Source organism: Heterocephalus glaber, unplaced genomic scaffold, assembly GCF_053883595.1.
Source record: "Heterocephalus glaber isolate CG9 unplaced genomic scaffold, H.glaber_assembly_v1.0 deba00001503, whole genome shotgun sequence".
NCBI lineage: Eukaryota > Metazoa > Chordata > Mammalia > Rodentia > Bathyergidae > Heterocephalus > Heterocephalus glaber.
This window is the reverse complement of record NW_028258323.1, coordinates 1,953,087-1,970,282: the sequence shown is the minus strand read 5'-3', so window position 1 is coordinate 1,970,282 and position 17,196 is coordinate 1,953,087. Positions and strand designations below refer to the sequence as shown.

The window sequence follows — 17,196 nt, the reverse complement described above, 5'->3', positions numbered from 1 at the left end:
TTTTTAAAAAACATCCTGAAAAGCTAAATAAGATCATATCAGAATCTTCTACTTTATAAAGAAACTTTTAAAAAGTTGGGAGCTGAAAGAAAACACAAGCTGTGAAGGAAGAGGAGGATGTGGGACTCTGTCCCAGATATCCCTGTAGGGGAATTGCAATCCAGCGGTAAGAGGTCCCAACTACCTAACTCTGCTCTTCTGGGACAGTCAGTCTGCATTTCCAGGTTATGAGAACAAATTTCATGACATCACAGACACAGACCCTTCAACCCACCTAGGATAGGGCCTGGGAATTATTTTTAACAATATGTATTTCTAACCAGGTGTGATGGTGTAATTTTTAACAATATGTATTTCTAGCCAGGTGTGATGGTGCACCCTGTAATCCCAGCACTCTGGAAGGCTGAAGCAGGAAGGTTGTAAATTCTAGCCCAGCCTGAGCAATCTAGCAATTTATCAAGACCCTTGGGGGGGGGGGGGGGCTGTGGCTCAGTGCAAAAGCCCCAGGTTCAATCCCTAGTACCACATTTTAAAAACAAACTACAACAACCACCATATCTAACAGGCTTCCCCAAGTAATTCTACTGCACAGATGAGTTTCAGAATGAATGAAAACTGCCTGGGATCTGCAGTCCTGGATTATGACTTAGAACATCTTGGGACATTTCTGTACCAGCCATTGGGATGCGCTGTCCCCTCTGCCTAGAAAACAAAGTAGCTTCAACCCCCCACCCAAAGAGTGAGATTCCTTCCCTGAGCTCCCTGATTCTGTCACAGGCCCTGGCTTCTAGCTTCCCATCTAGCACTTATCAAACTTCATAAGTACTGATCTGAGTGTTATTTGAATAATGTCTGCTCCCAGCAGGAGAGTAAGGGTCCACCATGCTAACTAGGCTCCAGGAGCTAGGGACTGCTGTGTTGTGCTGAAAGTTGCTGAAGTGACAATGTGTCAGTGAGGGTGAGCACCTTGATTCTAAGTGGTCAGTGCAAGACATCACTGTCTCCACAAACCCAAAAGCAGGGTGCCTGGACCTCTAGATCATTTCATAACAGGAAGTCCCTCTTCCTGAGGTTTAAACTAACAGGAGAGCTAAACAAGGAGCTAGGAAAGAATGTATTGCACACACAAATGCAAAGTGAGTAACTGTCACACAGTTTTCCACCGGCAGTTAATTCAGTGTTGGTAGGCAGCTCCCTGAAAATGGAAGGCTCAACTGGAGCGCCACAATGAAACAAAGTGCCCAGCCGTGAGCCCATGGCTACAGGCAACACTGAGGTAAGTGACCCCATACAACATCAGGAGATTCCTTGAGGGAAAGAGCAACTGCTATAGGGAGGTCAGCCACAATCAAAGCCTGATTCATCTGGACAGGAAACATGGTACACCTGCCTGACCTGAGTTCCTGCTAGTGCCGCTTTAATATAAAACAAACCCCAGTCTGAACATTTCTCCAGACGTGGACTGTTATCTACAACCCCCAGGGTGTCATTGCTACCCGGATGTAACAGCATCTAAACTTCCTCCATCAGAGCGCTTGGTTTTCTAGCTGGTTCCCATCTCAGTAGCTGCCATCATCGCACCACCATTACCTTTCGAACAAAGGCTGTCAGCCTTACTGATACCTTGCTGTGCCCAACCTCCAGCGACAACACCTTCAATCAACCACAAAGCCCTACTGATTCCCTGGCACCTCTCTCACACCTACCTCAGAGCTCCTCTCCCTGCCTTTGCCCTTGTCCTGCCCATTCTCCACCCAGGAGCTGGTGATTGGTAAGTCGCTCCCATGCTCAAATCCTCCACTACCCTTGGGTTACACTTGGATCACACCTACGAGAGCCTTGGGTGGCCTCACCCTCCCCATGCCTGCTTTCACCTCACACTGCCCCTGCTCTCTGTGTCCAGCCACAGTCCCCTCCTTCCTACTTCTTCAAACACAGGTTTTGCACTTTCTGCTTCTTGGCCTGAAATGAATGCCTCTTCTAACTGCAGAGCTGCCTTGTGTTCCTCATGCACATCCCTGGGAAAGTCACCCTGGGAGAGGGGACTGTGCTGGCCACCCTTAAGGTGGTTCCTCTGCTTCTTCACTCTCAGCATCCTTCTTCTGCTTACTTCCTGCAGCACTCTCGTCAAAGCCTTAGCTTTGGTTTATAGATCAATTATCAATCCCCCCCCATCAAAACACAAGGTCTGAGAGAAGGACCCTGTCTACCCTGATTTCAGCTACAAAACCACATCCTTTCAGAGCGCATGGCATACTGCAGGGTTAATACCAGTGGTAAAGAGATAATAAGCATAAAAGAAAAGATGTGGAGTTAAGAAACATAAGAAATGAAACTGACTCTACCGACACCCCAAGGCTCTACCTAAGGTTCAGTCTAAGAAACAAAGTCCAACTCTGCTGGTCAAAAATACACATCAGAGCCAGGCATGTCGTTCAGTGGTATGGCACTTAGCTGGCACCAAGGCCCTGGGTTTGACCAAGTACTGCAAAACCCAAAAACAATGACAAGTGGACGTCCCACCACCACCTCTAGATACAGTGCCACCGGACAAGTCATCAAAGCAGAAAGACCAAGGAGGGGGATTCCTAGCTCTGGAATTACAGCTAGGACACTAGCTGTATCTTTTAGCAAAATTCAGTGACTTCCTCTTAGGCCTTATATACACAATAAAAAAAGGCTGTGTGCTGTCACTAAAATGAGAGCATTCTCAATTCAGCATAGTTTGGTATACCCATCTCTGTCCTGTGTCTAGAACCTGTGTGCACCTCCCTCCCATGCCGCTGACCCTCGGGGTCCACACTCATTGTCATCCCCAAGGGAAAGCAGGTATAGCTCTGACGTGGACTCCACAGCTGGAGCGTTGAGTCCTGCCTGTCCTCAGCAAGGTCACTGCATGCTGCTCTATGTCACCCCACTGACCCAGACAGATACCCTCAGAGAAAACAAAGTCAGACTTCTGTGGTCCAGGCCTCTAGTGAGTCAGAATATTGACCTTTTGGTAATTTTTTCCTTTAGAATCTTGGGAAGGACTTAATTTTCACTGTGAGAATGACTTATTCCAGAAAAGAATATACTGTCTTAGGGTACAATTAAAATAGCAAACCAAGCGCTTCCTTGGAGGTGAAAGGACAGAGAATTAGGTAGAGAATTAGGTAAAGGATTCATATTTATGTAGCATGAGGATGAAGGAACTCCAAAAAGAATAGGTGACTTTCATATTTGGGTTCATTTTCATAGAAGCTGTAGGGAAACAATGGGACAGACAGCAAAATCAAACCAACCTCAGAGAGCCAGGAAAGAGACTGGGCTGGGCAAGGGCCCAATGAAGCCAACAGCAGAACACACACAGCTCCTCCTCTGCCTCTCTGCCTGCCGTCAGCTGACTTCCTCCCTTGCCCTTCCCTCTGCCCAGCTGCAGACTAACCCAGGATGTGCCGGTGCCACTGTCCTACACCCCAAGTTTGCCTGCTCTAGGGTTCATTTCCTGCTTTTCTCAGTCCCCATCTCTTTCATTGGTTCACCAGAAAGTGAAACTTTGATATTTGAAGTTCAATCTACATTTTTAAAAACCTTTAAAACAAACTCATTGGGTTGTATGTGTGTCAAAAGAAAACGCTGAATCTCTGAAACGTGAGATCTGTGTTAAAGGAGCTAAACCAAATCCAAAACCTCGCCAGAAAAAATAAATCTAAAACCAGCCTTGCCGAGGACCCAGTGTCCTGTCTCCTGATTTACTCCTGTTCATTTGGTGTCCCCTGGCAGGTCACCCAAGCCTGCCCTCCATCTACCCAAGCCCTGCAGCTCACCCTTCTGTCACCCGCAGCACCCTGGGAGTGAGGGCTCCAGTAGGGGCCAGGGGAGAACCTGAAAGCAGCAGGGACAAGCCGCCATCTCCTCAGGAAGGCCCGGTCTGAGTAACCAAACCTTGGAAGACCATGCTCACTTCAATTCAATTCCACAGAACAGGAACGGCCACCTAACCTGGACCTGTGTCTGCAACACACAGGAAACAACCAGGGCTTCCAGACCTGGGCAAAGCTCCACTCAGCTCCTCCCCCACCTCCGCCCAGGACAGCACTGTGTTCACTACCCCGGTCCTTTGTTTTAAAGCAACTTTCAGTTGTCAAGTGTTTTGAAGGAATGTTAAATCGTGCCCTTCTGTGTTTGTTTGTTCATTTGTTTTTTGCTTAACTGGGAAGATACAACAGAATTCTACTGGATATACGCAGCAAAGAACCCAAAAAAAAGCTCCTTGCTGTCTGACCAGCCACTCTGAGGACGCTGGGTCTGTTGTACTCACGTGGTGCCTGGGAAGGGCTCACGGTGCAACCTTCCCTAAGCTGCAGGCGAGGTACGGCTCTGCCATCTTGGTCAGCTCCACCATTTGCTTTACTTTTCCCTCAAGCCAAAGTCACACTCTAAGGCCATCCAGGGAGGCTCACAGCTCAAGAGCTGAGGGCAAAACCCCAATGTCCCTCTTCCAGATCCAAAGCTGACACTAGAGGGGTAGGATCTTCCCCTGAACATCAGTGTTCTCTTTCCAGCAAAGGTTCTGCCATTTTTTTTTAACCTTCAGGAATTGACCTTCTGGTGTTAAGTAAAACCAAAACCCAGATGGTACAAATGTCTTTGTGTAATGAATATGCAAAACTGAATATTTATACAGTAGAGCCAACTAAACCACAGACTTTACATTAACAGACACACTTAAAGCTCACTTCAGGCAGCATGGTAGCATCCACCTGTAATTTCAGCACCCAGGAAGCTGAGGCAGGAAGACCGCTGTGAGTCTGAGACAAGCCTGCACTACATGAGTTCAAGACCAGTCTGTACTTCACAGTGAGGCTCTGTCTCAAAAGACCAAAAATTAATTAAACTATTTCATTTTGCACTACTAATCTCAATTTTAGAGTAGCTAGTACTACCTTAAAATCTCACTCATCTGTTCTGCTTCTCTTTCAAACACAACACTGCCACTTAACAGAAAAAGCAATTTTTTCTTGGTTTAAAAAATATAATCTTTTGTTACTTTCAAACTTCACAGTTGCTTTCAAACTTCACAGTTGAATTCAGAATGAATAACATTCTGTATTATACTTGTGACTCACTCTCAGATGTCATCACACACCCACTCTTCTTTTTTCGGTGGCAAATAAAAAATATTAGAACAGAACTTCAATTTCAAAGTTCTTTACAATTCTTGGGGAACAACTCTTTAGAAAATAAAGGCTTTCTCTTCGACATTTTGACATCTTAATTTTACTTTTTTATGGCTTAGGACTCACTGAGGGTGAGGTAGTATTAACCAAAAATGCTTTACTTCTCATTGATAAAGAGGCCCATGTTCCCCCCAAACAAACAAAAAATCAAACCTTCCTGGAACTTTGTAGGGCTAGGAAATGTTCTCTATCTTGATTTGGTTGTGGGCAAAAAGGTGCATACACAAACTGTACTCTCTGGATCTCTGTGTTTCACTGGGTGTTAAATACGGATGGATAAAAAGTTTTTTAAACCTTTCCACAAATCGCATTTCAACATCTAACATCAGTAATACACCTTGGACCTGAGTTTTTCATGGGCTAACAAGTTCCCAAGGCAGGCATGGTGGCGCACACCTGTGATCCCAGCACTTGGAAGGCTGAGGTAGGAGGATCACAAGAGTTTGAGGCCAATCCTGGGCTATATATAGTGAGTTCAGGGCCAGCCTGAACTGCATAGCAAAACACTGTCTCACAACCAAAAACAAAAAACAAAACAAAACTCCAATTTTAAAAAGTTCCTAAATCCAAAGAAATGCCCCACTCCACAGCCAGACTCACCTTCCATCCCATCCCACCCCACCCCCATCTCCATTCATCTTTACTCCAGAGCTGCCCAGGAGAGAAGCCCCACTCACCTCCACAGGCAGGAGCGGCATCTTCAGCTTGGCAAGCCGGGCCTCAGCAGGCACCTTTGAGTCCACCCTCTCTAAGCTCTGCAGCTTCAGCTTCGGAGACTCACTGGGGACCTGATCCTGCCCATCCATGGGCCGCACGTAGGCCGTGGGCTTCTGCTGCAGGGCCACACTTTTGGAGGGCAGTGGGGGAGGTGGAAACGTCTGAGGAGGAGGCTGGGGAGCAACCCCGAGGCTGGCTACCACCGCCACACTGTCCAGAGGGGCCTCTTTCTCACGAGCCTTTGCGGCTGTGTCCTTGGGAGACCTGGCTGGGCAGGAGCCTTTGCTACTGCTGCCACTGCCCTGAGCCTTGCTGCCTCCTTGTGCCCTGGGCAGAGCTGGGTGGGTGGAATGTACAGGTGACAGGGGCGGCACCGGAGAGGGCAAAGAGGAGATGAAGGGAGAAAGCTCTCCGGCCGGAGTGGCGCCTGTCCTGGGGGCAATGGGGTCTTTGTCACCTCTGTGGTCCCCCCTTTTGTGCTGACTGGAGCCAGACCCTTCCTGCCTGAGGTGGTCCTGAGTCAGGTACTGGCTGTCCAGCGGGCCATAGCCCTTGGCGTGAGGGCCCGGCACTGAGTCCATTCTCAGCTGGACCATCTTTGAATTATGGCTGCTGCTGCCCATGGGAAGGGGCCTGGGTGCAGAGGTGTGCAAGGGCTGGTGGTGGACACCAGAGTGGAAGGGGCTGGATGGAATGCTGCTCCCCCGCTCGGGAAACAAAGGGTATCTTGGCTTCCCCAGCCGGTTCTCTGAAGCATCCGGGCACTGAGGGTAGGAAGTGATGCTCAGGAACTCCTTCATCTCTTCATAGTTCCCCAGCATGCTCTGTAATCGGCTGGATAGCTCATCACCTTTCGCTGTCTGAGACACAGAAAAGGCAACAGAGTCAGGTACTGAATAAAAAACGTCTAAGGAGAAGAATCATTTAACAAGCTGTTACACAATGCCATTAAGGATAGAAAAGCTCGATTTCATGTGGAACTTACAGATTCTAAGAGTGTAGAGTTTTAACTCATTTCCCTGTTGAGAAGCCTATCATAAACACACGTTACTAATCACAGACTAACGTTACAAAAGAAAACCACCAACTTCAGTAATTCTAACAATATTCAAAGAATTTTCAGATTTGTTTTCAAAAGCACTTGTGAGGATGAGTTATTTTCACAGTTGTGAACTTGTTACACTGAATCATTTTATCAGAGTTCGGTGCTGTGAGAGATCAGAGTTGGGCCTTCGAGTACACAGTACGCACCTTGTAGGGCTCTCCAAAAAGAGGCATCTCTTCAGGAAACTCCTCTTGCTCTTGGTGAGCTTCCTGGTTGCGTCGTTCCTTCTCTCTAACTCGAAGCAGGTTTCTGTCTTCATTGTACAAGCTGTTTCAGATGCCGCAAAAGAACAAAACAACACCATTTATCAGTGCCCAAGTTTTGCGGAGCATGTGTGCATGTGTGGTGGGAGGTGAAGATAGCTCCAGAAGAAGCAATAACAAGGATGTCACATACAGTCCTTTAAGCCCACTGGGCACATAGCTCACTAGCAGAAGGCTTGCCTGGAATGTACAAAGTCCTGGGCTGGATCCCCAGAACCACATAAACAAACACATAAATATATATATATAGCTAAATAGACAAAGTCCCCTAACCGCTCCCATACCAAGGCTTCGGTCACCTGGCTGTGACCTTCCCGCCCCAGGACCCCAGGCCTTCTTCTGGGCTTCAGCTCCATTCTGGATCAGGTCAGGACTGAATCCAAGATGAACTATCTTTTATAGGCACTGTGGGACTGACACAAGAAGAAGGATATTTGTACATGCAGACTGCAAAATATAGGGTAGAGGTAGAAGCATTTCATCTGAAGGAGAAGGCAGGATGTGAACTTTAGAAAGGCCGTTTTCCTGGATCTGTATCATACATTTTGGAAGATTAATATCAAAAAGCTTATTTCATAATTAAAAGATTACCAGGTACCCAAAACAGTACTTACTTTATTCCCAGCCTACTCTATTGGGACTGTCTTGGCATTTAAACCCAAAAGGATGATTTTTATTTCTTATTTCAAATGTCAAGGATGAGAAGACCCAATTATAGATGTCAGCTCTACCTACTGAGAGTGACTTACAATCTGACTGCCCTACTTAACCTGTATAAAAAGTCTCCTAAGTCATCAGCTCTGACACCAAAGGCATTAAAGCACATTCTCTGAGGAGCAAGTCTCAGAGAGGGAGTCAGGAAAAGGGCGATTTCAGCTCTCCTATAGGCTCAAAGCTGGGCCTGCCTCACGGTCAGCAGCCAGCCTGCTTCCTGCAGACACTCACCTGGGATATAGAATGGATAAGAAAAGAACTACAAAAAGTCTGTCTTCATAGACCTGCTTCTAGAGACTCCACTGAATCCTCCTCCCAATGCTACTTGAACAAACAGGAAAACAATCCCTTGCTGTGACTTTGGACATCATCACCAATCCCAGCTCTAACGTCAGAGGCCTGCCAGCCCCCTCGTGGCTCCTCACTCTTATTTCTCTGACAGAAGACTGGGGCTCTCCCAGCTTTCTGTGTATCTAGTTCCTCTCCTCCAGACTTCCCATGAAAAGAACCCACCAAAACCCCGATCTGGATCTTGCATCACCATCCACATCTAAGTGAACAAGTGTTTATATGGCAGCGTCCTAGTGCAGAATAAATTCGAAATCCTTGCTTTGGTATTGAAAACCCCCAACCTAGCACAGATCTGCTCCACACATGGTCCAGCTCTGCCCCGGCAGACCTGCCTCACACATGCTACAAGAACTTGGTACCCGTTCCTGCCCAAGTATAAGCAAGGTCAGGGGAGCCCCTTGCTCTAACCCTGACCTAGGTCCCCTTTAATAAATGACAAGCAATTGTCCAGGCACAGTTGACCTGGGCAGGAGGATGGTCCCACAAACATCTCTATTTTGGTCACCCCAGGATATTCCCCACTCCTCTGTGCTGGGCTAGACTCTGGTGCCTTAATTCCAATCACACAAATGTCTGCTGCCTCTCTCAACACACCCCCAATTCCCAATATTCAGCTAACCGCAGCTCTCTGGAGTCATTCAAGTGTTACTCTAAGGGCTTCCTCAAATTCAAGTCCAAGCACGTTCCTCACACACCAGCCCATCATCTCTCCCCCTCCTCCCTGTCCCCTAGCATGTGAATGCCATCGGCACAGACCCTCTCACACTGAGTTCTGTCTCCTGGCACTAATATTTTGTAGAGAAGCTGGTCTCTAGATTTTTTTTTTTTTAAAAAAACAGCCACAATGCTTGCAATATATTTTTATAAACTTACTTGTAGTAACTCTTATCTTAGATTTGCCTTTGAAAGGCATATGCAAAAAACTATTTTAAACATTATAACCATCTTTAAAATGATCTGCTTTTTCCATAGCCTTTCAGTCTAATGGTGGGCAGGGGTGTGAGGGGCGCTAAGCACGTCGTGGAGCTTTAGACAAGATTTAGTCAAGGACCATCTGCTTAGAGCACCTCTCAGACAACAGATAATAACCACACAGATAACCATTTATGTGAGGGAACATAATGAAAAAGAGGAGAAACTGAACTAGAACCTGGCTGGAGCCATCTCTAACATAGTCTGAATGCCATGTGCTTCAGATGGTCAGCCTTAACTTCCTGTTGGCAGAGGCACAAAGCACTTGATGACTACTCAGGAATTCTTCTGTTATTTAGTGATTTTGCTTGTCCCTTTTGTTGATTCAAAGGGCATAAACCATTATTAGCATACAATCATAGAAGCTACCTAAGACAGCTGATCAGAAAATAATTTTTTTCCTTTAAGCTTGTTTTTTTGGAACTTAGGCCAATCTGCAGGCAGAGAGGAGTGCAGCGTGCAACTTATCCCCTGAAACTTGAACTCCAGTGTGTGAGCCAGGAAATCACCAAACACCGGTCTCACAGTGTGCACTCCTGGTTGGAGCTGGACAGGCTGGGTGGATGGGTAGGGGGCTGGCCGAGGGTACCTACATAGCTGACCTCCCCACCAAAGGAGCTCTTTCTCATCCCTGATGGTGTGAGTTACAGTGATGGACCCTACAGCTTCCCTTGCTCCCAGTGCCCATTCACTGCCTCTGGCTCTGAGTTCTAAAGCAGAATTCTGGCCACTTCTGAACAATCCCTGCCTTTGTCTTTGAAAAGGAAACCAAACAGCAAAATTCTAATGCAGCACGTAACACTGGGGGTATGGGTAGTAGTGCCTCAACAGCCTTCTTAGGGTCCCTGTTTAATTCTGCCACCAATTCCACACTCCATACAAAGTCACACTGGTTGTAAATTACTGAAATATTTCTGAATAGACCATCTCAGCTCTCTATCAGCCTCATCTCAGCATCAGTTAGGCTCTACCATGCTTGTGGGTTTTTATTCCAATGTAATGACAACTGCTAAGGAAATAACAAAGTGGGGGGCAATTAAGCCATTCAGTTATAAAATTCCTAACAGTGAGGCCCAGGCAGGGAGATTTTGAGTTCAAGGCCAGTCTGGGCTACACAGAAAATCCTGTCTCAAAACAACCAACAAAAACTCACAGGAAAAAGTTCTAACAGTGGCTTATTACTATGTGATTTTAAAATCAAGGGGCCCCCCACAGAAGAAATCCTATTCCATTAAGCATTCTGGTTAATGATTAACTTGATTTGTTTAAAAATATTAAAAGAACCCACACCAATATTCTATTAGGAGACATGTAATACTATACTAATCTTCAGAGTAACTCTGAATGATTTTTCTTTAACTGGTCATCATTGCTCAAATGAAAAATTTATAAGTGGCAAGGTGAGTGATGAAGGTCACTGTTAGGGGGGTTAATGAGGCCCTGACTTTGAGAATCTTGCCCTCACCTCTCTGCATCTGGGGGCTTCCAGGCAGTGTTCAACCAGGCCAGAAGTGCACAGGAAGCCTATGAGGCCTGGCCCTGCTGCCTCCTTGGAGCCAACAGGCTTTGGCCAACTGCAGCGAGGAGACTTCTCTCTTCACCTGTTACAAGTCTGCAATGGCTGAGGGTAGTGATGTTGAACCTTTTAAAGCTCTCAATGGTACAAATAGCATGTCACAGGTTCACCACCATGGCTCAGGGAATGGTTTATCGAAAGTTCCCAGGCAGGGCCAGGGGTTTAGCTCAGTGGTTCCACTGTCTGACTCGCAAGCACAAGGACCCGAGTTCGATCCCCGGTAACAAAAAAAAAAGTTCCCAGGCAAAATTTTTCAGGAATATTTTCCTTTTCTTGGTTCCATTTTGAAATCAAGGAAAATGTAAAAGAAAAACCACACAAACAATTCACGCCATGAGGGAACTTTCGTTCAGCCTATAATGCATCACTGTTTTCAAACCAAGGTGCTAGCACTGAGGAAGAGGATGGAAGAATTTTTAAAGGAGGGGATTTTTAGGAAGTAGCCAATGTCCTACATGATTCACAAGCTCTGTAATTACCTCCGAATAATTACAAGTTCACTATCACTTTAATTAATGGTAATTAATGGTGACCTTTCTTTCCCTGCATGGAGAAAAGAGCGTTTTCACTCTCACGTACACAGAACAACCTTACCCCAGGCTGAGCCTGAGCAGAAGTTCTCAGACCAACACAGGATGGACTGAGTGCCAAGTTCTCCCAGCCGATGTCCATGCAGCACTCCACATGAGAAGTGTTCTCAAGCTTCAGGGAGCATCACAGTCACAAAGAGGACTCAGAGACCCAGAGTTTCCATTCACACATCGAGGCAGGGCCTGAGATATGCATGGTGAACAAGCTTTCGGGTTCTGGGGGGGCAAGAGGAATGTTCTCTCCTGGGGGGCTTAGCACTGATGACAGCAGCAGGCTGGGGACTGGCCACTTCTGGTGTCCCCATTCAGCACTAATTCAGGCAGCCCACATCAGCCTCCATGCAGGTCTCACAGCCCTGGGCCCTGGGAAAGCAGGACCACCAACCTCACTTTCCAAGGGGAAAAAAAAACAAGGCTCCACCATTGACTCACCAATAAGAGGAAGCCTGAAAATTCGAAGCTGTTCCCAATCTCAACTCTGCAAGCAAAGCTCTGGGCCTGTGATAAATAGGGTGAGGAGGAGAAAGGTGTGCTTTCTCACTACCACAGACTCGGGGAGGTTCAAGGTATGAGGTGACAGCTGAGGGAGTGCCCTGCCAGCAGATGTGGATGTTGTGCTGGGCACACCCGCACAGGCCTGTCCTGGACTGAGGATCTCAGACAATACTCAAAGTGCGGGATGGCCAATTGCACACCGTGGCTCCTCAACTCACAAACACTGTGCTGCAATGCTTATTTTAGTTTTTTTTTACTTTTTTCCTTTCTTAATTTAAAAAATTGTGGGAACTGGCCCCATAACCTCTGGGCTCAAAAGCCATCTCTAATATGTTGAGAGCCTCTTTAACTTGATTTCCTTCCAGACAAGCTGGAAATAACCCTGCAGCAAAGCAGCCCTAACAGGCCACTAATATCGCACTGCCACCCAATGCCACATCCTGGGCCCTTGATGCCATCCCTCTGGTCAGCCCAGGAGCATCCACCCCACCCTGAGGAGGGAAAAGGTTAAGCTACCTGGTAGGGTGGGAAGCAGCTGCTCCCAATCACAGGTCACACACTGACGTCCCCCGAGGAGGCACATAGCCTGAGCTCCCTTACACACCCAGAGGTTCCACCAGAAGTGTCCCACAGTATCCTGAGATGGGGAGTAACTTTTGGTGGCCATGTCTGGCCTTCAGATCATAGGCTCCACCCTGCTGTCTTCCAGGTTTACCACGATGCAGTCCAAAGACCTCTATAAGAACTCAGCAAACCACCTCCTCTGCCACACATTCCTTTTAGATTAAGTGAACAATGAGAATGACCCTGGAAGAAACCACAGGCTCCAGTCTCTGAGGCCTGGAGAAAGCAGGTCACCTGTGGACTTGCCCTCCAGAACAAGGCCACAGGCTGGCTGCATGGCCTGTGCCACCGACACTCTTCACCGAATGCACGCCGAGGCTTCAGGAATGAAGCTGTGAAGACCTAAAATGAGTTAGGACGCCCTCGCTGTCAGAGAGGAACGTAGAGCCACCTGCCCAGCTGGGGCACAGCCACTCTTGTCAGCCTGTGCTGGGGGTGGGGGTTGAGTTATTTACACTGACTCTTCAACCATGGCAGGGACCATGAACAAAGTAGTCACAGAAGTAGTCACGGCTCTGCAAGGATCAGTGCCAGTGGTTCCTTCTCCTCTCTCCTCTGCCTCAGTATAGGGGTGAGGAAAGACAGGATCAGAAGGGCCAGGGATAGACTGGAGCTTTGGCAGCACCCTGGCCAGGTGTCACCTGGTTGAGACACCTTCCTCAGGCCGGAGCCCATGGGCTCCTAAACTGCTGCTAAATTAGGTTCATCACGCAGGGTGCTGACTGGAATTTGGCTCCCATGGCAACTCCAGCCCAAGGGGCCGGCTGTCACAGCTGACTGCCCATTCATCACCCTGACTGGCTATTTCATACAGGCCTTCCTCTGACAGATGCCACCAAGTCCCTCCAGAATTCACATTTGAAATTTTAATTCTCCTTTGGAGAATTGAGGGTAATCTCTCCAAGGTACTTATCTCTGTGGGCATGGAAGAGACAGGCAGTCAAAAGGAAACCCTAAGATGAACAGTGTATGTGAAGTCTGGGAAGATCAGGTCTTCCTGATGTCTGAGAAGCTCTCTGACATTCTGATTTGAATACAGAAAGAAAAAAAGCAGCACAAAAAACCCTTCAGCTTAAGAATGACAACACAGGTATGTCATGAAGACAGGGAAAAGGACAGGATGCTTGTGTTCTTACTATGCCAAGTGAGACTTTTCCATTTTAAAATCCCCTCTCTCCCCTTTAACTTAAGCCCATCTTTCAGCCCTCTATTTCTGCATTCTATTACTCCCTACAACATCAGAAATGCCAATGTCCTTTAAAGCACAGTATTAGTTTGCCATTAAACTGTATCTCTCCAAATGCAATTTACCCCAAGAAATCAAAGTGGTTCCAAGTTTGAAGGCAGAATAAATGCTTCCTCAAGGAAGCGAAAACATTTCTCTCTCTCACATCATGTGTGTGAAGAATTTGCAGCAGGCTTTCTCATAATAAAAACTGCTCAGTTACATCCTCCAAGGCTTATACTTAATACCCTCTCCCCTCCATCACACAATAAACCTAAAAGATGAGCATTTAATCCCAATCTGGTTTTATAATCTGATTTTATATAAATAGTATCAGCCAAATGCACAACAAAACAATGCTGTCAGCTATTTTCCTGGAGGGGAGGCCTCTGCTCCTCACCTCTGCCTGCCTCCAGGCTAGTCTTAGAGTAACTTATTGTAATGCTTACTTGAAAAACAGTTCTCAGCGACCACATTCTGCAAAATTAAATCAACCTTGAAAACACTACTGTAGGACAGGGAAACTTACATTCTTCTTACCCAGTATAAGCCCTCTAGGATTCGGAGCCACAAGGTATTTTGCATATCTTAAATGCATACTGCAAAATTTAAAACCAAGACAGAAGCTACCTGGAAAATCTTGGGGAAAAGTGTCTCAACAATGCTAATGCGGTATCACATTAATTTACTTTACAAAATGACCCCGCCAGGTACTTCTGCACACATGTTAATGTGTGCCAAAGGTTTAAATGGATATATACATTATAAAAATCCAGAAGAAGTCACATGAGCTGCGCATGGTGGTGCATCTCAGCATTCTGCAAGACTGAGGCAGAGGACTGCAAAGTTAAGGCCAGCTTGGGCTACTCAGTGAGACCCTGTCTCAAAATAAAAAGACTTGGGGATGTAGCTCAGTAGTAAAGCACTTGCCTAGCATGTGTGAAGTTCTGGGTTCAGTACAGTACTGAATAATAAAAATCCACACAAAGTGTATTTGGGAATATAGTCCAAAGTTTAGATACCAGCAGCTGAAGTTTCTTAACCAGGGTCATCAGTGTAACCCACTTGTTTTTCTTCAGAGATAATATAAATAACCTACAGATGGAAAGCCCAAGAACTGGTCTTCTTCTTCTTCTTCTTCTTTTTCTACTGGATTTTAATGGAGTGGGAGAAACTGTGGTGGGGTATACAGGAGACATGTGCTAAAGTTCTTCCACATGCTATACACCAAGCCTCACTCATGCCATCCAAACCTATTTTTAAGATTTTTTTTTTGATACCGGGGATCAAACTCACAACTTTGCACTTTCAAGGCAGGTGGCGGTACCACTGAGCTAAATCCCCGGCCCCATCCAAACCTATTTTAAAAGTAAAACTAGCACCAGCTGAACAAGGCTACCACAAAAATAGAACAATCACACAAACCATCCCAATGACAAGAAATCACTTCTTTCCTTCCTATCTTTTCTCTTTCTTTCCTTCCTTCCTATCTTTTCTTTTCTCTTACTTTCTTTCTTTCTTTCCTTCCTTATTTATTTTGGCTTTTTTGAGACGGGGTCCACTACATACGTTCAGGATGCCCTTGACTCACTCTGTAAGCCAGGATGGCTTTGAATTCTCAATAATCCTCCTGCCTCAGACTCCTGAGTGCTGGGATGACAGGCATGCATCACTACGTTCAGCTCAAGATATCACTTCTGACCTCAAAGATTTGGCAATCTATGGCTAAGGGTTAATAAAACATTTTTTAATGCGACATGAAATATGAACATATCAATGTTCCAGAAAGCTCCTCCACTGAAAAGGGATTCTGAAATACAGAAGGCTCTCACCTGCAGTCAAGTGAGGGTCACACAGAAATGCCCCCAGGACAGCATGCTCCCCGAAATAAGATCCCGTCACCTGCCGAGTTTTTACTCTCCCCCTTCAGTTATAAAGGTCCTGGTGATCAGAGCCACCTCTGACTGCCTGCTCGGTTGGCAGAGCTTGTTTAACAAAAGAAAGGACTGTACCAGGACCAGCCAGAATGCTGGCCTTGTCACCACAACACTCAGCTGACCACGAAGGACCACATTCACACCAGTGAAGTACCGAGGCCAGCGAGAGCCCCAACAGCTGAAACAACCCTGCCATCACAAACATCACAAAGGAAGACTATAGGTGAGCAAGCTGAAGTTTTTTCTTACTTCATTTAATTTAAACTCCCCCCTTTCATTAATAAAATGTAATGTTTCAGGCACTGCATTTCTTAAGCATCAGAAAGTGTTTTGTAGACTTCCTCACTTCTCCCTTGTACTATTCCCAACCTGTTCCTCTTCACACAGCTGCAGTTTATCTTCCTAAAAATCAGGAGTCTGATCTTCTTCCCTCTCCTGACACCTCCTTGGGCCCTGACAGCAGCCCCTCCCCATCCAGCAAGGAGTTGGGCCCAGAGACACCACCCTCCTCCTCTCTCAGCTCCCTGGCTCCCTGGCTCCCTGATGAACCAACCCTAGCTGTCTCCAAGGTTCTGCTCAGCACCACAGCCTTCATGGTGGGCTACACCTGCTGTCTAGCCAAACAAGAGGGATCTGGGGTTCCTCCTGATTTTCCTTACTAAGGCAACAGTACTGGTTCCTGGAGAGTCCTGCTTAGCACTGTGCCTAGAAAGGATGCTAACACCTACCTTGTCTGCAATGATTGTATTTAATGCATTACTAAAATCATCCAGAGGCTGTGGAATTCTGCAAATTTTATTTGTTATTTGAGGACAAAATATGATTCATTGTCTGATGCCTAAACCCAATTCTACCACATTGTTTTGCCACCAAATGACTCAAGTCTAGAAGAAAGCTGACATCACCCCTTCCCAATCAGCCAAGAAAGGAACATGAAGACAGGTAACAGGTTCTAGTCTTGCGCTTACCCTACTTATTCATTAATCGTAAAATGCTGAAGTATATAGGAGAAGAAACAAAAGGGAAAGATGTTTGGGTAATACTTATAGCAAATACATTCTTAATTTAAAACCAATAGATTCAAAATATTTAAAAGCTACCTCTAAGACTAAAACTTCAACAACAAAGTCCCACAGAGACAAACAGGAGGATCACCATAGTTTGGGGCCAGCCTGGACTACACAGTGAGACCCTGTCCCCAAAAGTCAAGCGAACAACAACAAAAACCCCACAAAGTCTACCTATGATATACAAGGAAAATGTGCAAGAAAATGAACGATACAGAGAAATATTTCAAAATGTAAATCAGATTAAGTGGCTCCTTCCACTGCTGCAAGCCTTCCGTGGGCTTCCCATAGCACAGAAATCAAATTACAAACCTGGCCTGCAGGTCCCATTCTCAGCC

The 17,196-nt window shown here is 46.3% G+C and overlaps 1 protein-coding gene across 4 annotated transcripts in view; it reads right to left on the bottom strand.

Moving 5' to 3' along the window:
- Nucleotides 1-17,196, bottom strand: part of Aff1 (ALF transcription elongation factor 1) — a 169,818-nt gene that overhangs the window by 79,123 nt on the left and 73,499 nt on the right. For all 4 annotated transcript variants that reach the window (XM_004870535.3, XM_087185927.1, XM_087185928.1 and 1 more), the window contains 2 exons: nt 7,191-7,311; nt 5,900-6,799 (listed from right to left, as the gene is read on the bottom strand). In XM_004870535.3, coding sequence (XP_004870592.2) covers nt 5,900-6,799; nt 7,191-7,311 — 1,021 coding nt within the window. The remainder of the gene's footprint in view (nt 1-5,899; nt 6,800-7,190; nt 7,312-17,196) is intronic.